This window comes from Chelonia mydas, chromosome 8 (assembly GCF_015237465.2).
Source record: "Chelonia mydas isolate rCheMyd1 chromosome 8, rCheMyd1.pri.v2, whole genome shotgun sequence".
Taxonomy (NCBI): Eukaryota; Metazoa; Chordata; order Testudines; family Cheloniidae; genus Chelonia; species Chelonia mydas.
The window spans coordinates 7,820,017-7,841,844 of record NC_057854.1 but is presented as its reverse complement, the minus strand read 5'-3'; the positions used below and the strand labels follow the sequence as shown (position 1 = coordinate 7,841,844).

Genomic DNA, 21,828 nt, shown 5'->3' with positions numbered 1-21,828 from the left:
GGTCTGGTTTTCAAAAGAGCTCAGCACACTGGGTGCGGAATTCGTTTGAAAATCTGGCCACAAGTATGAGTGCTGAGCTCTCCAAAATCTGATCCTTTGGGATTCACTTTCAGAGGGGCTGAGCCTCCAGAACTCCAGATGAAGTCAACAGCTGCAAGTGCTCAGTGCTTCTGGCAATCAGGCTGTAATTTATAAAGCCTCACAAAACCCCTCCTCTGGGAGATAAAAAGTAGCCCTGTTCTCAGGTAGAAAAAGGGAGGCAGAGATGTCATGTGTTTTGCCCAAGACCAAACAGCCAGTCATGTTTTTTTATTCTGTGTGCTGCAGGTGGACTTGAAGAATGCACCACAAATTATTTTATTTTTTTCTCCTCCTGTATTTTTATTGAGGCTGGTTTACATACATATGGTTGCATGGTAATGTTTGAAATAAACACAACATAGTTGCTATAGCGTTACTCAGTCTGATTTACAGACCTTCCCACCCAGGGACAGGGGTTATTAACTGATGGGGTTATTGTCCCTCTAGAGGGATATTTGTAAACTTTCCTTTGGTCTCCTGATCTGTACAAGGAGAGGGTGTTCTATTAAAGCTCTGAACACACCATTTCACAGCCATAAATATGCCGATCACCACCTGAAGTGTTCAATGTAGATTTTTCTCATGAGCGCACAAAGCTTTTTTTAATCTGTGAGCGAAGGCATTTTCCAGGAAAAAGAAAGGCATTCTCCTTGTGGTCCTTGAATGGCTTTTCTCAGGTGTGGTCCTGGGAGAGAGCATGGCTCTCAAGAAATTAAACAGTAAATGCCTAACTGAAAAACATCCAAGTGACAGCCTCAGCAGAGGAATAAGAATGTACTGTACTGGTTATTACAGTGGGGTGGCAGCAGCACCACTGGAGGTAAGGTTGAGCTTAGTTTACTTTTTGACAGCCAATTTTTCGAAGTGCTCTAAAATCCACACGCTTACTTTGAGTGCCTTGAAACTTGCTGTGCTTCACCAAGGTCCAGGATCGGGTTAGTGGTACAAAGTTTAGATTGTTAGGACAAAGGTTTCCTGATGTAAAACCTTACTTAAATCATGGGACATCAAAATTTTATAGTTTTTATATATATACACACACACACACAAACACACTTTCTATAATATTTATTTAGTAAGGAAGGATTAATAGATTTACAAATCCTTGCCATGTATAAATCAAACAAAACAGCATTACAACAGTGAGCTTTTGTTTAAAGAGACATACAGGAATGCAGTCATCAGATCTCTCTGGATTTAATATTTTTTGCCTACAACTCGGGCTCACCTATGGCTCTGATCTTCCCCAAACATATGCCAGCTGAGATCACCCTCCTGAAGCTGATCTCAGCTTGCATCTGGCACCCACTGCTCCTTTGGGGAAGCAATATTTTAAGAAGTTATTCAGGGTAGAGAAGTTAGATCTACAGTGTGGTTCAAGCCAAGTGGATGAGCCAGAGTAACAAGGTGGCTGAGGTAATATCTGGTGTCTCTCACCAACAGAAGCTGGTCCAATAAAAGATATCACCTTAATCACCTTGTGTCGCTAATAACCTTGGACTGACATGGCTACAAGAACAATGTAAGAGCCAGAGTAAGTCATTTGTGCACATGCAGCAAGATTGGGGCTCTGTCACAAGCCAGATGTTGGAGTATGTGGGTGGCTCACGGTGACATACTGTGGCCATTGAACCCGCCTGGCACCCACATAAAACAGCAACTTATGTTTATGCTGAAAAATACACAAGCGCATAATCGTTCATCCAAATGACAACACAAAGGTTTACACTTGTCACTGTCTCCTTTCTAAGTGCTCTAGTTCCTTGGAAAAAAAGGTATGAAGGAGGATAGAGCTGGTAGCTGAGGGGCAGTGGGGTGATCCCAAGAAACCTCCTCATGTACCATCCCTCCAGCGCTCCCTCGCCATGCCCCCTACTACTACCACCACTTCTTCAAAAAGGGGGAAATTTATTCACATGGAGTTAAGGGTGACCGACAGTGCCTCCCACCGTTCCAGGCATTGAGTGCACCTCTGAAAACCAGGGAATACAGAGTTATGGTACATACCAGCCCCTGCCCCACAAATTTAAGTTTGCCCTCTCTGAGTGGTGCCCCAGACACCCCAGCACTGTATCACTCTGCTGCAATGTTCTCCTTGCACCAGTCATTACAGCTGTCCCTAATGCAGTGAAGGGTAGCTGGGGAGTGCCTGCAAATGAATGAGTGAATACACTTCTGTAGGTTTCAGAGTAACAGCTGTGTTAGTCTGTATTCGCAAAAAGAAAAGGAGTACTTGTGGCACCTTAGAGACTAACCAATTTATCTGAGCTTAAGCTTTCGTGAGCTACAGCTCACTTCATCGGATGCATACTGTGGAAACTGCAGAAGTATGCATCCGATGAAGTGAGCTGTAGCTCACGAAAGCTTAAGCTCAGATAAATTGGTTAGTCTGTAAGGTGCCACAAGTACTCCTTTTCTTTTTACACTTCTGTAGGATACCATACCACATGAAATGCCACATTCCTCTAACATTCCTCACATCTACTTATTATAGAACTGCTCTGGCTGAAGCCTACTTACAGTCAATGTTCCCTCTAATTTTTGACAGGCCATGTGTGCAAAAAATTTCTTCTGTGCAAATTATTGTGCTTCTGTGCAAATTTTTGTGCATGCGTTGTTTTGCTGTGTGTGCAGGGTTTAGGATCTGTGTGCGCACGCACACGTGCACAGCTTAGAGGGAACAGTGCTTACAGTATATCTCCAGTGACTCTTGCCAGCTTCAGTGGGCAGAGTTAAGGTTGTAGGGTGGGGCTGGTGTTTACCACAGCTCTCTATGGGCTGGTTTTCAGAGTTTAAATATAGGTTTACTCAACGCTCAGGAAGGGTACAGGCACAGCCAGCCAGTTACCCTTCACTCTGAATTAATGAGTTTTTAGGTAGTGAGTAACAAGTAGCACTTAGCCAGTGCTTTATGTTTTTAAAGCGTTGCACAAATATTAAATAATGAAGCTTCACAGCACAAGTGGAAAGTAAGTACATTTTAGGCAATAGCTCCATTTTGTTTATGAGAAAATACGCCTGAGGAGAATAAACAGTTTGCCCCAAATCCTGGAGAGTCATTTGGAGAGCAGGGACTAGACATTGGGACTTTGTATCTCAAAGTCCTCAAGACTGAGCCACCTCTGGAGAAACACTCCACAATGAAAAAGGATCCCAAACAGCTTTCAAAATAGCAGTGGATTTGGTGAACTAGACCCAAAACAGAAGAGCACTGTGCCCGATTTGTGAGACTGTAGGCACATAGTAGCCATCTGGGGTTGCAGCCATTACCATCCTCAGCTACCCACATAGAGTGTTTTCACCCTGGAGCTGGGGTGTGATTCCCAGCTCCATGAGACATACCTGTGGTAGCTCTGATCAAGCCAGCGTGCTAAAACTAGAGAGTAGCTGCCACAGTGTGAGCAGTGAGAGAAGCCAGCCATCCTGAGGACATAGCTATGGGTCTCTGACGGACACACACGCAGGATAGCTAGTCCCTCCTGCTGCTTGCACCACCCTGGCTACATTTTAGTGCACTAGGTCAGTCAGAGCTTGTATGGTATGTCTCCTCAAGTTGGGAATCACATCCCCAGCTCAAAATATAGACACACCCATAGATGCAGAATTGAGCCATGACCATTAGCTGCCACAAACAGGGACACAAAACAGCTCCATTCCCTTGCCACCTGGGGTCAATTGCCATGGACGTTAGTCACAAACTTCCATTGATTTCAATAGGAGCAGGACTGGGCTCTTGGTCAGGAGAGTGAAGTGCTTAGAATGTAGACACTGAGTGTGTCTGACATTACACCACTAGAGGGCAGTACTATGCACAGCCATTCAGTTAACACCGATAGGAGGCATGCAGGAGACCGATTATGTGGACCTAATGAAGGGGGACACATTCAGAGGGGCCAGGAAGGGAGGGTGCTGTCCAAGGAGCTCCTTTCACAAGCTAATGAACAGAAGGACGTTCATCCCCACATAGTGAGAGAGCAAGAAATGCAAGATCCCAACTGCTGCGAGTCCAATAAGAATCCAGAGAACTCCAGTGCTGAAATACATGGGGGCTAACCTGGAGGGAGACAGAGTGCGCAGACTTCGAAACATTGGCCTCTCATAAGGGGAATAATATACCCCGAGAGAGAGAAGTGGGGAGAGAGTATAGTGAAACCCATCAGACGCCCATTCACACTTCCCTATGCCCCCTAGAAGGGAGGGTGAGGTTAGAACTCTCCCATCTGTACTAAGTTCCTTCCCCTTGTGCTAGCTCGCCCCAGGTGCATGCACACACACACACACAAATACCGCATATGATCAGGGGAAGCTCAGAACCCCAGGAAGCAGAAAACTCTCCTTGTGTCTCTTCTGTACATTTAGCCCTAATCCTATATCCAAGCCCATATTAATGGCTTCTGGCTCCCTATAATATTTAACACAGTAGTCATCAAACACCTGCCATGACATCGTGATGTTAAAGAGGCCCCTATAAATATCTGTGGGCTCTCATTCCCTAACTGTATTTTTATATTCCAGGGAAGAGAAGTCTTGACAGTTCTGACTCATGCTGACCTTTCTAACAGAGGTAGGGATCCTGCTGCATCCTGAATAGGCAGCAGGGCAGTAGTCTCAGAAACCAAACTCTTCCACACCCCAAGTGCTTTAAATCCCATGCCCAAGGCCCCAAAAGAAGAAGTCCACGCCCCACCACAGCAGGGCTCCATTACCTTCCCAAGGAGGACTCCTTATACCCCACAAAATAGTGGTAGCGGGAGTAGAGATAAAGCAGGCCCAAGGCAGCAGTCAGACCTGCAATCGAGAGGAGGAGTCAAATTACAGTAGCTGACACCAAAGGTTTTTTGGAACTTTTTGACCAGCCTGTCCCTCTAAGGCTAAAGCCTCTAGGGAAGATCCTGACTGTTCCCTCTCTATTGCGGGTGCAATCTTGCCAGAGAGCTGAGGAAGCAAGTCCTGTTGACTCTGCCCACCGGGCCGGCACAGAGCTAAACAGATCCAGCTTCCCCCACTCCCCCCATTTAACCAACTCACCTTGATGGAAGAAGAGGCCAGCCTGCCAGAGAACAGCCAAGAAAATGGAGAAATACTCAGAGCAATTCACCCTGGAGGAAAAGAGGAAGAATAGGGTCAGCACGCTGCATCTCTCCGGGGCTTTCCAGTGGCTCCAGGCTTCTGCTTTTCCATTAACTACTTCTCTGTAAAGCAGTGCTCAATGGCTTGCACCCATTCCTTTCCTGCTACCGTCTTCAGAATAAATCTCTTATCTAACCCCAGCTAATGGGGTTCTATGGAGTAACTCAGAGCAGAATGTGGGCCATAATACTCAATTACTGTGATTTCTTCCCATAAGTTTTCAGAGTGCTTTTCACTCACCCAGCACCCTGGGCAGTGGTGAGCCTGGTGCCTGAGATTTCTGATACATGCATCCTCCTCCTCACCTTCCCTTATATTTTCCTTGGCAGTTTGGTTCCAAGTTGGTAGCAATGGTTGTGTGCTCTGTTCACTGTTGCAGCCATCTTCACGAATGATCTAGTCTGAGATTACAGATCTGAGGACTATCTCCTGCACTGTCAGGGAAATGGAATAAATGATCCCAGTAGGGTTTTCCCATGTTTCGGATCAGATCCTGCACCCCTGCCCTGGTGATGCAGAGGAGATGGAAACTGGCCACGTCTCCTTAACTAGGGATTACCCCGGTGAGCATAGAGTCTCCTATGCCATTCTCCCTCCCCACTACAATACCTGACATAGGGGCTATGTCAGGGGCACTGTACTCTGGCTATTCCCAGTTGACGGATCTCCTTGGGAGCTGTTACCAGCTGATGGAGTTTAGCGCTATAATTAGGCTACTCTAAACTCTGTCAGGGTTGGTGTAAAACCAGTCTGGGATCAGAGATCTAGATCTGGATCCCCATCATCCTCCCTACTCCATTCTGTGTGCTGTGCCCAAGGCTGGTTTCTGTCATCTATAGCTGAAAGGTGTATAAGTGAAAGTCTTAAACTGAGCCATAGTGGCTAACTTCTAAGCAGTCCTAACACCGCCACTAATAAATGCAAGTGAGTCTGGCATTGTGGGGTCCTCCCTGAGATGGTACCTTGGCATCAGTGCCAAACTGAACCAGCCAGAGTAGGAAGGATGTATAGCAATAATCAGTCCCCTCTGTTTAAAACGCAGCAAGCCTTCCACCAAGACAGCAGGCTGATTGACAGAGCAGGGGGAAGGGCAGCATGACTAGTCATTGCCATTCTGTCAGCCATATAGCCCCTACAGCTCCCTTTCTCTGGCCTCCCAATACTGTAACCACTTGCAGTCCTGGGGGAAGTCTTGTGAGCAAACTGTCTGATCAAACTCTGTCAGCAAAGATGACATAGGAGGCTACTATGGCCCCATGGAGCAGGTCATAACAAAAAACAACAACGTCTTACTGTGCTCGAAAGACCCTCTCAAAATCAGGTGGCCCTGAGACTTTTGGAGGAGAGATCCCGTACGCCCTCCTGGCATAGATCACCTGGAGGGAGAAGTAAGCTGCAAAGAAAGAAACAAGAAAGCATGATCTCGGCAGCCTTCATGGAGACCAGGAGACTGTCATAGATGATGGAGCTCAGTGTTGTCCTACAAGGGCTTGTTAACATTCCACCACCACATGAAAGAAAAGGTTGGTGTAACGTCCCTGCATGCAATGGAGTCATTTCCCCCCACACCTTATACTGCTATTGTTATATTAGCTCTACCATAAAAGAGTTATACCCAGGACTCAGACAAATATTTCTGAAGAAAAAAAAGTGATGCCTTTGGAAGGGACCAGATTTCTCCACTAGTGAGAGATTTTCAAGGGTTTCCAGAGAGAGGATATCTCCAGCTCTGACAAAGCTCCACACACATCATCCAGATTTCACAGGACAGACTTACATTACACTAGCCACATATTGGTCTAATTTCAGGAACATGATACAAATATTTCCAGCCTGTGCACTTGATATAGTGTCAGTTACCACTTACCTCTCCCATCTTAGTTCTGAGGATGAGAAAAATATTTTTAAACGGAAGACAAATCAATTCCCTAATCCCTCATCCTTCCTTTCTGCAACACATGCACCTCTTGAACAGGTGTTTCACAGACCAAAGAATGAAGAGACCTGATTCTCATTTACATTAAAGCATCCCTGCACCTCTCTGGTTCTGGAAAACGGGCCTTCTAATCCGATTGTAACCTTTAAAGTGAGCTTACAGACCCCTTTCCATGATAAACGTGGTATAAATTGCTCTTAGTGTAAATAAGAATAAGGCCCAATTTTTTGGTGAGCTACATACTGGAAATTTGGCAACATATCAATGACAAATCTGGAAGGAATTTCCTAGAAAGTAAAGTCCAAACCCATATAGTAATGTCCTGTGGACTACTTCAGCATGCTCTTGGTGGCTGTTCCTTTGCCTAATCACTCTTAGGAAGGCGGTTCTTGTGTCCAAACTTCCCCTTTCTCCAGTTTCAGACCTGTAATACACCACCAGCCAAGTTTCCTCCACATCTTTCTGATTACCCCACTCTGCCTCTAGACAACACCCTCTTTGTTTCTATATTAGATTTTTTATTTAGAATGATCAATGGACCAACATTTTTAGGGGCAGGTCCGCCAATCAGACTTGTCCATTGTGAAGTCTGAGAGGGCATAATTTCCTGTGGACTTTCTGATCTTGGCTATAACTTTTTGCCATGTTTGTCACCTGGTTCTAATATGGTTGATTACCATCATGATGCACATCTATGTCTACAACATGGTAATGGATGGTTCACAATGAGGTGGGCGTAGACGATGCTCAGACTTTGAGACCAAGGCTATAGTGTGATTTTTCTGGGAGTAAGTTAATCCATTTTCTGGAGTAAGTGAGACTGTCTTTGCTCTGTTCTTCTGCAGCATACATAGGAGCACCTATGTCTCCATAATTGGGTACAACATTCCACCTTCCTCCCACACAGAGGTGTGGGAGGATACAAAGTGCTTAGCACTATGTGTCAAGACTCAATATGAAATCAGATTCTCCCAGGACTCACCCTCTATGCCAGCTATGTCAGCACAGCTACCTATGTAACCAGAAAGAACCAGCGTGACTCAGTCTCATCTCTTATCTCTAACCCAAATACCTTGCACTGTGAGAAACTGCCTAGAAAAGGTCACCTGAATTTGAGGCAGTCTTAGGAATCAGTGGGTAGCCACTACAACAGCGACCTTTACAAAGTCTGGCCTGTTCATACAACCAGAAGTTCTGAAAGCACTGAGAGACATCCAAGCCCTTCCCTTCATTAGTGAAGGAAGCAAACCCGACTATGCAGGCATGGATAAGTGGCCCCATCCACACTGCAAAAACACCACTGTAGAATCCAGTTACTCTTAGACAATCAGCCTGGCCACCAGCAAGTCAACTATGTTCACAAAGGGGACTCATTACAGTCTACTTATACGCAGACCAAAGAGTGATTATATAGACCAGGCCTGTTGTTTTCGAAGGAAAGAGAAGACACAAACATAGCTCTCTCATTTGCATCATAGTACCAGATTTTGAAGTCCCAGATTTCCTACTACCGAGGAATCTGATGGAACACACTATTACCTTTTACCTCCTGAGTCACACCACAGCAACCACACACACTCGTGACTCTCATGCCCCCTGGGTCCAGGGAGCTGGGTTTAGGAAGAAGTAATGTGTGTGTGTGTGTGTGTATCCTATGTAGGAGCCATTGAAAGCCTAGGGTCATTAGAAAGCATGTAAAAATGGCCAATGTCAGCAGATAATCCTACGTACTGTTTGCAAGCGCGCGGTCAGACCTGCCAGAAAACCATGCACACTGATTCCTGAAAACCTTTCCAGCCACTCGGTTTTTTACCATGTAGTGCGGAACCAGATCTAGAGAGATTCCCTTCCTACCAGAACCCCTTGCTTCCTGTCTGCCGAAGGGTTTTTCTCCATTGCTTCTGGTCACTCTACTCTTCTGCAGTTGTGACATTGTTTGGTTTTCTTTTTGTTTGCACTGTCCATGGACCCTTTTGTTTGAAGTCCATGGACCCTCCAGGAAAAAATTAGCCTATTTGTAAAATGGAGAGATTCTTCTGTTTCCTGGGGAGCTTTCTACATTTGTAAAGTAAGATGTATCAAGAAATTCCCAAGTTAGAGACTGGGTATATTTGCACTACAAGCACTACAGCTATGCTGTCTCGACATTTCCTATGCTGATGGAAGGGTTGTTTCCGTTGATGCAGGTAATCCACCTCTCTGAGAAACAGTAACTACTTCGACGGGGGAATTCTTCCATCGACATAGCTGCATCTGTAGCAGGGAGCAGGTCAACCTAACTACATCGCCACAGGCCACAAATTTTTTCACAGACCCAAGCAATGTAGCTAGGTTGACTTAAGTTTTAGGTTTACACCAGCCCTGAGAAAGATGTCCTTCCCTTAGACTCCCCCACCCTATTACTCTGGCATCACTGACAGCCCTGCTGGTAATGCATTTAGAAAACCAGCCCAAATACTCATTCAGCATCTGAAGAGCTACAGGAACAATGGCAGAAATTTAATATACAAAGCAGGACTGTGACAGGGTTTTCTCTACTCACCACTTGGCTCATTCCATTAGACTAATTCCAGCTAATTCCTCAGATGAGCCACAAGGCTTGTGGCTCATCTGAGGAATTAGCTGGAATTAGTCTGATGCCCCTTCCTGTAGTTATTCAGCCAGGAACTGCAGCAATTTCCTCTTCATGGCTTAGCCCTCTGGCTAAGTCACATTAAAGTTCTCCCCACTTCCAGAGTATCATCAAAGTCTGCTTCCAACCACCACCAAATGGGCTATCCCTAGTGTGTCACTGTCACTCCAGCAGTGACACGTAGGGGAACCTAGGCCCATCCTTTACATCTAGGGTTGCCAGGCATCTGGTTTTTTTACCAGAATGCCCAGTCAAAAAGGGACCCTGGTGGCTCCGGTCAGCACTGCTGACCAGACCGTTAAAAGTCCAATTGTCAGTGCAGCAGGGCTAAGGCAGGCCCCAACCCTAAGCCTCCTCCTGCACCCCAAATCTTTCATCCTCAGCCCCACCCCAGAGCCCACATCCCCAGACAGAGCCTGTACCCCCCTCTCACCCCAAGCCCCTGCCCTGAGCCCGTGCCCGCACTCCAAACCCCTCGGCCCCAGCCTGGAGCCCCCTCCCAAACCCCTCATCCCCAGTCCCCTACCCCAGCCCTGAGCCTCCTCCCACACCCAAACTCCTTCCCAGAGCCTGCACCCCCTTCCACACCCCAACCCCCTGCCCTAGCCCTGAGCTCCCTCTTACACCCCAAACCCCTCATCTCCAGCCCCACCCCAGAGCCTGCACCCCAGCCAGAGCTGTCACCCGCCCCATGCCCCAGCCCAGTGGAAGTGAGTGAGGGTGGAGGAGAGCAAGTGATGGAGTGAGTGTGGGGGACAGGGGTGTTCTGTTTTGTGCGATTAGAAAGTTGGCAACCCTATCTACAATACGTTTCAGTTCAGGGACCCTCAGCCCAGCAGCTCTCAGTTTGTACTCTTCCAGCCCTTACTGCTCCTTCCTTGGCCTGCTTACTACAGCATCACTACTGCTTCCTGCTCTTTCCCCCTTGCATCAGGAGAGAGTATAACTGCAGATCTTCCTACCCCCTCAGCCTACCAACTTCCTCTCTATAGATCCTGCCCAGCTCCTCCCGCACCTGGACTTCACGAGCAATTAGGACCTAGCATGCCCTGCGTTTCCTCCAGGTGTAGCCTAAAGTTAATTCTCCTAATTTACCCCTTCAGGCCTTGTGTGGGGTAGACACCCCATCATAGGAGCTATTAATTAATGCAAATAAAAGGAGCGCAGCAATGATGTAAACTGGCTAATCCAATTGTGGGGAATGCATATTCAATCACTATACCTTGCTCCAGGACTCCCAGGATCGTCACAGCAGCCAGCAAGTGAATCTGATCCAGCATGTTGTCTCTTCCAGATTATGGAGTGTCCGTTCTGTGCTAGAATGGTCTGCTGGTTAATTTCACTCTCCTCTGATCTGGAGGGCAGTATGTGTTATAGAAAGCAGGAAGAGTTGGCTTCTAGTGACCTTGCAAGCTCCAGAGATTGGTGCTATCAACTGGACGTTGCTGCCTTTCCTTTTGACTGACACACACACACACACACAAGAAAAGTGAAGCAACAGGATGTGATAGGAGTCTTTAACCAGGTCAGAATTTCCATTCCCACTCTCTTCCTTTTGAGAATGTATGGTAGGGAAATGGGGGAAACGTGTGGACCAGCAGCTGGGAGCAGAAGATAAGCACTATCAGCCAACAATCAGCTGACTAGAAAGTGTCTGATTAAAACTAAAAAGCCTGACCACATTCACACATACACCCAGGGATGGCTAAAAGATGCTTTTCCGACTGGTATCACAGATGAAAACGCCGCTCTCCGTGGGATGTTATGTGCATGTATCTTTCAGCTTATTGGACAACAGTGACCCAGCACTGCCAGTGTATTTTCACTATACTAATTAATTTCAGATTACTCATCCTCAAAAATAACTGTCAAAACAAGAACTTACCAATGGCTGTGACACCAGCATAATAATAATTAATAAATAAAATACCCATGGGATGATTCTGCCATAATGGTGGCATTGGATGGTGGGGGAAGTTCAAAGACAAACAGAATCGATTCTGCCAGGTAATAATTTACTTTGGTCCTGCCTCAGTGCAGGACGTATGTGGACTAAATGACTTCTTGAGGTCCCTTCCAGCCCTACATTTCTGTCATTCTGTTAAAACTTGCAGGCTGAGATTTTTCAAAGCCACTGTGGCGCTTTAGACACACAATTCCCAGTGAAACAAATGGGAGTCAGTCATGCACCTAAATCCTCCAGTCGGCTTTGGAATTCTCACCCACAGGTTTTACACTTTTGGCAAAGCTCCCATTGCCATCAGTGGGAGTTCTGCCTGAGTGAAGGTTGCAGGATGCATTGGGACACAGCAAAAAACCCACTGATACTTGCTGTCATTTCCACCTGTGTAAATCAGGAGCAGCTCCACTGAAATTAATATCCTCCCACTAATGTAAAATTAGCATATGTCAGAGCTGAATTCAGCCCTTTGTTTCCTTCTTCTGTGTTATTGCTGAGTAGTTTCCCTTTAATCCAAACACAGAAAGGAGAGAGGAATAAGATAAAATGGTCATTAAATATTACTATGGAAGAAAACAAGGCCAACCCATCCTAGCTGACAGGAATTAAACAAAAGGTCAAGTGACATTAACAGGCTTCTCCTTTTCTAATACATATATTTTTAATGGTAGAATTGCAAAGGAAACAAATAAGCTGGTGCCCTTTTTTGCTGCTTTATGATGGATAAAGAATACCAGAGGAATGTCCTTGCTTGTTTTTGTTTTTTTTTTTAATTTAGAAGTATTATTGTCTTCTAATCTCTGGCTTTTCTTGAGGATACAAGAAGGGGTAGGCATTTTCTCAGACCTCAGTCCAAGGGGTTGGAGTCTTTTAATCTTTAACAAGAATTTTTCTCCCAAGTGTTGATCACACTGGAGTCTACTAACAACAGGAAATAAAAAACAAATACCAAAAATTGTAGAGCCCTGGTTCTTCTCTCACTTGCTTTGGTGTAAATCACGACAACATGCACTGCAATCAGTGGAGTTCTACGAGCATAAATTCAGTGTAAATGAGAAGAGAATCAGAGTCTGAAGAGTTTTAAAGAATCTGAATTAAAAAACCTTTCTCCTCTCAATATCATGTGACATCATAATCCAGTGGTTCTCAAACTAGGGCCACCACTTGTTCAGGGAAAGCCCCTGGCGTGCTGGGCCGGTTTGTTTACCTGCCGCATCCGCAGGTTCGGCTGATCACGGCTCCCACTGGCCGCGGTTTGCCGCTCCAGGCCAATGGGGGCTGCGGGAAGCAGTGTGGGCAGAGGGATGTGCTGGCCGCCATGTGCTGGCAAGATGTTCCTGCACCCCCATTGGCCTGGAGTGGAGAACCACTGCCTGTGGGAGCCGTGATCGGCCGAACCTGCAGATGCGGCAGGTAAACAAACTGGCCTGGCCTGCCGAGGCTTTCCCTGAACAAGTGGAGACCCTAGTTTGAGAACCACTGTCATAATCCCTCCAATTGTCCAGTCATCCAGCAAAAACAGGGTCTGAGATTTTAATATTAAACAGAAGCAAAATCAATACATTTCTGAGTAGCCAAAATTCTTCAGGCCACCTTTATTCTCAAAATGGGCATTACCCCTTTCTTCCCTTTGCAGATAAACTTTAGCATTTTATTCTTTTTCAGTTCTCACTGTACAATTCAATAGTACAAAGGTCATGCATATAGGGTCTAATAAGAATTTCTGCTACAAACTGGGGGTCATCCCTTGGAAAAGATAAAGGAGGAGAGAGACCTGGGTGTGTAGGTTGATCACAGGATGACTACAAGCCACCAATGTGATGTGCTGTGAAAAAGGCAAATGTGGTCCTAGGATGTAGTACGCGAGACATTTCCAGTAGAAGGAGAAGTATTAATGCCATTGTACAAACCACTGATAAGACCTCATTTGGAATATTGTGTACAGTTCTGGTCACCCATGTTCAAGAAAGATGAATTTAAACTGGAACAGGTGCAGAGAAGAGCTACAAGGATGATCAGGGAGTGAAGGACTTATGAGAGGAGACTGGAAAAGCTTGGCTTGTTTAGTCTAGCAAAAAGAAGGCTGAAAGGAGATATGATTTCTCTCTATAAACACCTCAGGAGGTAAAATATAAGGGAGGGTGACGAGCTATCTAAGCTAAAGGACAATGTTGGTACAAGAACAAATGTATGTAAATTGGCCATGAACAAATTCAGGCTGGAAATTAGAAGGTTTCTTATCATCAGAGGGGTGAGATTCTGAAACAGCCTCCCAACAGGAGTTGTGAGCGCAAACAATTAGTTTTAAGAGAGCTAGACAAATTTATTAATTCAATTGTGTGACAGGGTTGCTTGTGATGGTAGAGGGCAGGGCTCAACAGCTCTGTGGCTTACTTCTGCTTTCTCTCTTATGTTCCTAAAGTTCATGCTTCACGATTTCAGCCAGCCACCAGCAGGGGTCAGGAAGAAATTCCCTTCCCCTCCACCCCAATGTATTGTTGGAGGGTTTTTCATCTCCTTCTTCTAAAGCATCAGGGCCAGCCATGACTGGAGATGGGACATTGGGCAGGGCGGGCCAGGGCTCTGAGGTGGTACCAAGCATTCTCTGTCTCTCAGGTGCTTGGCTGGCTGGTTCTTGCTCACATGCTCAGGGTCTTTCTGAACACCATATGTAGGGTCAGGAAGGAATTTTTCCTCCAGGTCAGACTGGCAGTGACATTGGGATTTTTTGTTGTTGGTTTGGTTTGGTTTTTTTACCTCCCTCTGCAGTCGGGAATTTATAGGGATATCAAACTTTGGGCAACTATTTAGAGACAATCCATATAGATCAGTTGATGAAATAAACAGCTCACAAAAGACATCAAAATTGCAGTATATCAGTACCTACCATTGAGACATACCCCACTCCTACAAAAAGGCAGAAAGTTGAAAGAATTTGAAAAACTACTTACTACATCCATGAAACAGAAAGGCTTACTGTCCATTCTATACAAAGTCATCTCTAACTGTTATTTAGAGAAAACAACCTATGTTTATGAAAAGAAGGAAAGTTGACCTGGGCATAGACAAGCAAAACTGAAAAATGTGAGAACATATGGAGCAACGGTCCCCCACACCTCAATAAACACATTAATAAAATAAAATTATGTTAAAATTCTTTACCAGTGGGCCCTAGCTCACCTTAAAATTAAACAGATTTATGGTACTGTACAGGAGTGGTAAATGCAGGAGAGAATGTAATGAAATTGGGAGGCTTTCTCTATATATGGTTGATGGGCCCAAAATGAAGACCTAAACATGAGATTATGAAAGATTTCAACCGACACTGTCAACTGACAAGACAAAAGATGAAGAGTAGAAAAGTGTCAACCGCACAATATGTGATCAATATGATAAACTCTTGAAGAAAGTCACCGATAGCCGGTTTCATCAATACAACTTTAGAAACTTCCTTGGGCCAATTTATAGTTGTGTATATACTAAGCTGTAAAACAAGTTTTGTACAATTTTTCTTATTAGAGAATAGCTCAGACAATAAATACAAATTTTAAAAAGGGGGCTTGTTAGTTAAAATGTACATGTGTTGTTCTAATCCCATTCATGAGTAAGGATTTGCAGCATTATACAAACTAGAATGGGGGGGGGACTGATGCGAAATTAAAAAGACAGTTAATATTCATGCTTAAAGTGCATTTAATTCAAGCAGGTGTCTGTTTAATTAAGACATCTGAGTTCTCAAAGTTATTGTTCCTCTTTAAATAAATCTATAACTTTTACCAAAAAAAAAAAAAACCCTAGAAAAAACCCAACAAGTCTTTCTGCAGGAAAACTGGGAAGACTTAACTCTAGTAAAAGGTTATAGAATAAAGCATACTTTGTGTATTTTATGAGACAACAAAATGAATAGAACCCCTCACTGCCTGCACATAACATGGCTGAAAAGTCAAAATACAATGTTGAAGTTACTTATAGGTTATGAAGGATTGTCTGCATCCTTTGAGACATACAGTAAAAACAGTGTTCCCCATTCAAAGCTTTTAAAAAAGCCAAAGATGTTGTGCTATCAAGAGGGTTTTAAATGTATATAGGAGTTTTTTAAAAGGTATGGCAAAGAAAAAGCAGCCTATCTCCAGAGTGCTACAGCTCTACTGGCTAAGTTTTCATAGGATTTTATTCTCTCAGGATAGCCAAAGCCCCTGCCCCCTTTTCCTCAAGCAATCAGGAGGGTTGCTTCTCTCCTGGAGGAGTGTGTGGATACTACTACTTCTGGGCTTGACTGTGTGTGGTAGTGGAGGGAGAGAGTAACTTGCCAAAAATGGGGCAGGCAGTAGGTTGAGCTATGTGCTCCATCCCCTACTCACTACCCAGTGAATGTGAGAAGTTTGCTGCACTCTTGAAAGAATTGTAACACATTATTCCCTCTCCATCCCCATCAGCACAACCAAAGTGTGACAGGTTGGGTCACAGAAACCCCCTTGGGAACTGCCACCTGATGTGCTGAGACTCCCTCTGAGCCCGTTTTCCCTGGTAGCCTGGGACTTCAGTGCCCTGCTTGGTTGTGACAGACACACTAGCCTGGCTACAAACACAGACCCAGGTCTGAACCACATCCCCCACAAGCTACAGACTTAACAGAAAACAGCTTAAGAAGTGCTCCTGTCTCCAGCACTCAGATACCCAACTCCCAATGGGATCCAAACCCCAAATGAATCCGTTTTACCCTGTATAAAGTTTATACAGGGTAAACTCATAAATTGTTCACCCTCTATAACACTGATAGAGAGATATGCACAGCTGTTTGCCTCCCCAGGTATTAATAGATACACTGGGTTAATTAATAAGTAAAAAGTGATTTTATTAAATACAAAAAGTAGGATTTAAGTGGTTCCAAGTAATAACAGACATAACAAAGTGAATTACCAAGCAAAATAAAATAAAACACGCAAGTCTAAGCCTAATACGGTAAGAAAGTGATTACAGATGAAATCTCACCCTCAGAGATGTTCCAATAAGCTTCTTTTACAGACTAGCCTCCTTCTAGTTTGGGTCCAGCAATCACTCACACTTCTGTGGTTACTGTCCTTTGTTCCAGTTTCTTTCAGGTATCCTTTGGGGGCGGAGAAGCTACCTCTTGAGCCAGCTGAAGACAAAATGGAGGGGTTTTCCCAGGGGTTTATATAATTTCTCTCTTGTGGGTGGAAACCCCTCTCTCCCCTGTGTAGGATTCAGATAAAAAATGAAGTTTTGGAGTCACATGGGCAAGTTACGTGTCCATGCATGATTCAGTTTTCTGCAGGACTTCCCCAGAAAGCTCAGATGTGGATTGATGTCTATGAAGATCCATTGTCAGCTTACGTGTTTCTTGATTTGTCACTTACTGAGAATAGTCTTTTCTCAAGAAGCTGACCAAATGCTTCACTGAGGCTACTTAAAATCAAACAAGTACACAGCCAATATTCATAACTTTGAATACAAAAATGATACATGCATACAAATAGAATGAATATATTCAGTAGATCTTAACCTTTGCAGAGATATGTTACATGGCATATGTGGCATAAAACATATTCCAGTTATGTCATATTTATATTAATAAGCATATTTCTATAAAGCATTATGGGGTGCAATGTCACACAGAGAACTCCAGAAAGCACAGTGCCTTTTCATGCTTCCTCTGAGGCAGTGTGGCTCCAGGCTGCCCTTAGCCTGGGCTCTGTGGTAAGAACATGATCTTGCCCTTTATTTTTAGCAATTTAAAAACTGGGCCTATCCTTCAGCACAAGTGCTTGGTGAGTTGGTGTCCTAGCATACTGCTCTTTCAGATGGGGCATGGAGTTATTCCCTTTCGAAAAGGACATCAAAGTATGCCCTGGCTAGCAACCATCCATATGCTAAAGAATGTTACATAAAGAGAACATTTGTGTAGCATAGAACATGTCTGAGGAATGAGTTGAGTTTGTTGACTCCAAATGATTTAAATAGGTATCCCTGTGACTTCTTGATTCATGACATACTGAAGAGGTCAGATACAGAGTCCATGGTTCCAGAGATTTGTTATCGTCAATTTAAAAAATCCATATATTTTTATAGGTTTCAGAGTAACAGCCGTGTTAGTCTGTATTCGTAAAAAGAAAAGGAGGACTTGTGGCACCTTAGAGACTAACCAGTTTATTTGAGCATGAGCTTTCGTGAGCTACAGCTCACTTCATCGGATGCATAGCATATCGTGGAAACTGCCATAAAAACATATATTTTTATGAAACAGAACATCTTTTAAAGGAGCTGCTACAAGCCTCTGCTTGGAGTTGCACCTTCTGTGTGGAAAAGTAGGCAGTGTATGAGCCGTTTGCATGAAAAAGGTAAAACCTGGAACATCCCTCTGCTAATGTTCTGGTTTGTCTTAACCAAAGATGAAGACCTCCGGTGAAACAGAAATGACAGAGGAAAATAAAGTCTTTAAAAATTATGGAAAAATACACTCATCCAATCTTTTAAAAATAACATCAAAAGCCAGGGTTTTGGGGAAAGAGAAAGATAGGGGGACATTTAGGGAGCACTTGGAAAGTTTTCTGAAATCTTTTTCTTTAAGCAGTTTTGTATCCTGTTTAAAATTTATATATATTTATTCACATATTAATATTTATTATATAAATTTATATATATTTATTCACATTTGGCATGGTCCATTAAGGATGATGGACCTTAATGGACCGTGCCAAATGTGAATAAATGACAAGTGTTCTATTGATTCAGAGGATATTAAATTAGACTGTTAATATCTGCTTAAAAAAAAACCAGGCAATCAAATGTCTTTCTTTGTTTTGCCCAATTTCATTATGACATCACATAGGAGGACATCTTCTTTCCCTTTGTTTTTGTCAATTTTCCTATTGCGTTTTCAGCAGGTATCAGAGAGAGCAAATCAAAAATAACACAATGGTAGCTGCACTTCTGGCTAGGAAGAAACACCCAGTAATATAGTTAAAATGCATCTGCATAATTTTTAGTGATATGTTGTATATGGAAATGAAAAGCAACAGCTTTTTATTATTATTTTATTTTCAATACAGTGAAGCATCCGGCATTGGTGCTTCGCTGACGAATTTAACTTTGTCTTTGACAGCTTCTCCCACAGAAACTGCACTCCCAAAATGCACTACAGAGTTAAAGAAGATAAGGCTGCAGCAGTCAATAAAGTGTTATGGTGACTATTCAGAAAAAAAAGTTCTTATACAGAGGGAGTAGGTGAGAATTATAAGGTGTAGGTGACGTAGAAGGGGGTGGTTTAAGGTGAGATTTGAAGGTAAGTGCTTGTAATGAGATCCAGAAAATTTCATGTCTGCTGTAGAATGTGGGTCTGAGCCAGGTGTAAACAGAGGGCCAGATTGTGGCCTCTGCGGCTGCCTTTGTATGTAGATCCAGGAGAGAGAGAGAAGACAGAGCACACCCCGGGGGAATTCCCCAAGCACAGAGGCAGTGTAGGGTTGCCTGATGTTACACTGCACCCCTCGGAGCTCCAGTGTAGGGGCATGCTTCAAGCGGCCACAGTGCTGTGTGCTTTTGTAGTTCTGAGCTACGGAGCAGCCCATAGGTGGCTGGGTAAGGCTGCTGTAAATTAGAACAGCCCACATATGCCAAGGTTTGCATGGGCCCCCAGAGGAAGCCCAGAAGCTGTGAGGCACAATGTTGGCTTAAAACTACATTTTTTTCCTACCCCTCCCAAGGTGTGCTGTCTGTACTGCACCTCCTGAGGGGTACAGCACAGACCCTACAGCTTCAGAAGGAAGGGGAATCTGCAGAAGTCCCAATTGTGTTCTAAGTCTGGAAGGCCTGCTTCAGGGTTTCATTCCGTGAGGCTGGATTTTGGGCCTGGTTCACCATCTTAAAAATTACTCCACCCACTGATGGAAAGATGCTAAGTTTTGAGACAAGATTTGAATTGGGAATCAAATGGGAGCAAGCATGGACTCATCCAAGATGCTCAACTTCCCACAGTGAGTGCTGAAAGCGACCCATACAAGACCATATACCAGCACCTATCTCTACGACAAAGCAGTCCATGTGTTTGGGCCTGTGTTTGAGCCAGAAGAACGTCAATGAGAGATACAAGGGAGAGCCCACCAGTGTCACAGTCAGCAACCGGGGAGGAAAAGGGGGAATATGTGAGCACCAACCAAGTTCAGAGAGAACTCTTGCCTGCTGCAGAACAGTTCAGTGAGATGAACAGGTCTGAACTGGGTTGGGTGATGAGGTGGATGCTGAGGAAAGGCAGACTTGGTCATTTTAAAAGCTGTTTAGAAGTTTGTATAAAATTGCACTGAGCCTAAATGTATTTATATTATTTTTTGATAGAGCAGAAGTGACAGCCTACAAATGAGAATATGACCATGGGACTGGCGTAGGATACTGAAAGCATGAGCCAGGTGATTTCCATTGAGGCTTCTGGGTGAAAGAGGGGTGTATGTAGACCATATGATGGCTGATAAGCTGATGCTTCAGAGCAAGCCAACATGCCAGATGAAGGCATGACTCAGATAATGGAACTGAACTTTGCCTCATGCCCCTCTTTTAAAAATTACTGCAGTGAAGGATCTAAATTGTGCATTTATTTTTTTTGCTCCTACTAGTTTCTCAGTAGATGAAATGGACTGAGAGAGCTGGCCCTGCATGAGAACAAAACTTTTGTGCATCTGCTGCTTTTGCTCACGCCTGAAAAAAGGGATTGTAGCAAAGCGTAAGAAGCCCCTAGACCTGAAAACTCAGGGGATCTAACACAGTGAAATGAACAATGTGTTCAGAAGTCAGGGACAGAAATTGCGTGAGACCATGAGAAAATGACTGAGAGATTGTGCAAGCAGCTGTGTATACCATCGTTAGGCTCTGCTAGAAGGAGACAGAGTGTTTCAGGCTTGCCATGAACGTTCAGTAAGACGTTCAGTCCCAAAACCATTGTGGCTCTGTACTGGGAGGAGTTGTGGACATAGGTGTGGCAGTTAGTTCAAAGTTATGCTTGGAGCATGTGTTTAAATGTCACTACGCTCATGGGGTACTGTCACAGGGTGGGCTAACCCTATTAGGGAGTTGGGCTCAGCTCAACGTGGGTAGCTAGTTATCTAGCCCCAGAGAAGGGGTTTGGGTTTGTGGCAGTCACAGTGGTTGGGTAAAGTGACCAGGATCACCTGATAGCCTCGTGGGTAGGACTTCCTATGAGAGGGAGCCTGCTCCATCAGTGAGAGAAGAAAGACCTGCAGGGGACTCAGGGTTAGAGAAGATGGGGCTCTCTATGCCAGCCAGATGAAAATGTCTAGTTAGAGCAGGGGCTCTCAAACTGGGGGTTCGGACCCCTCAGGGGGTCGCGAGGTTATTACATGGGGGGTCGCGAGCCGTCAACCTCCACCCCGCTTTGCCTCTAGCATTTGTAATGGTGTTAAATATATAAAAAAGTGTTTTTAATTTATAAGGGGGGTTGCACACAGAGACTTGCTATGTGAAAGGGGTCACCAGTAAAAAAGTTTGAGAGCCACTGAGCTAGAGTGACATGCAGTGAAGGGCAGCAGCAGAAACTGTAAGAGGAGAAACAGCCTGAAGAGGCTTAAGGAATTGTCAGGCAGCAGGACCTGTGGTTTGGGGAAAGAACTGTTGAGCCCAGCCAGGAGCTGAAGAAACTGTGGAGCTGGGAAAAGACTTGTTTTGGCTTAAGTTGCCAATTAAACTGTGTTGTTTTAATAAACCAGAGCCCACAAAAGGGCGTTATTTGCACAAGAGTCTGGGGACAGTCACTTGAGAACCCCAAGATGGGGAAACTGAGGCAGTAGCAGAGTCTGATATCAGTTAGGTATGTTTTTATCACAGGTAAAAAATGCAATACTTGTGTTTAACTGAAGAAATGTAAATGAATTGATGGACTTGATAAACAATACAATGTAGCCAGCTTTACCAGCAAATACAATATCAGGGAGACATTCTTCTGCACCCTGTACCTAACTCTGCTGGCACCCACAGAGACCGAGGGCAGATTGGGACCCTTAGAATATACAAATACAAAGGCTTGATGCTGCCCATATTCCTCTTACTCACACTGAACAGTGC

At 44.4% G+C, this 21,828-nt stretch overlaps 2 protein-coding genes across 8 annotated transcripts in view; one reads left to right on the top strand and one right to left on the bottom strand.

Annotated features, from left to right (window-relative positions):
* The window catches only part of CANX (calnexin), a 64,438-nt gene that overhangs the window by 1,291 nt on the left and 41,319 nt on the right, over nt 1-21,828 (top strand). For 2 of the 5 annotated variants that reach the window (XM_043552594.1, XM_043552595.1), the window contains exon 2: nt 20,092-20,162. The exons of 2 other annotated variants lie outside the window; for them this stretch is intronic. In XM_043552594.1, the coding sequence (XP_043408529.1) occupies nt 20,154-20,162 (9 nt within the window). In that variant the 5' untranslated portion in view covers nt 20,092-20,153. Of the gene's footprint in view, nt 1-18,862; nt 18,944-20,091; nt 20,163-21,828 lie in introns of all 5 variants that reach the window. One more of the 5 variants, XM_043552596.1, reaches the window with a different exon arrangement.
* Nucleotides 1,135-11,333, bottom strand: LOC102936169 (leukotriene C4 synthase-like). 3 transcript variants are annotated; one of them, XM_007071484.3, is made up of 5 exons: nt 11,002-11,333; nt 6,505-6,604; nt 5,110-5,180; nt 4,788-4,869; nt 1,135-4,135 (listed from the first exon to the last, which is right to left on the bottom strand). In XM_007071484.3, exons 1-5 carry the CDS (start codon nt 11,057-11,059, stop codon nt 4,009-4,011), a joined length of 438 nt encoding a protein of 145 aa, XP_007071546.1. In that variant the 5' UTR covers nt 11,060-11,333; the 3' UTR covers nt 1,135-4,008. The 3 variants fall into 3 exon arrangements, with proteins under 3 accessions (XP_007071546.1, XP_037762952.1, XP_037762951.1); XM_037907024.1 differs by having other exon boundaries at nt 1,135-1,395; XM_037907023.1 differs by lacking the exon at nt 1,135-4,135 and having other exon boundaries at nt 4,857-5,180.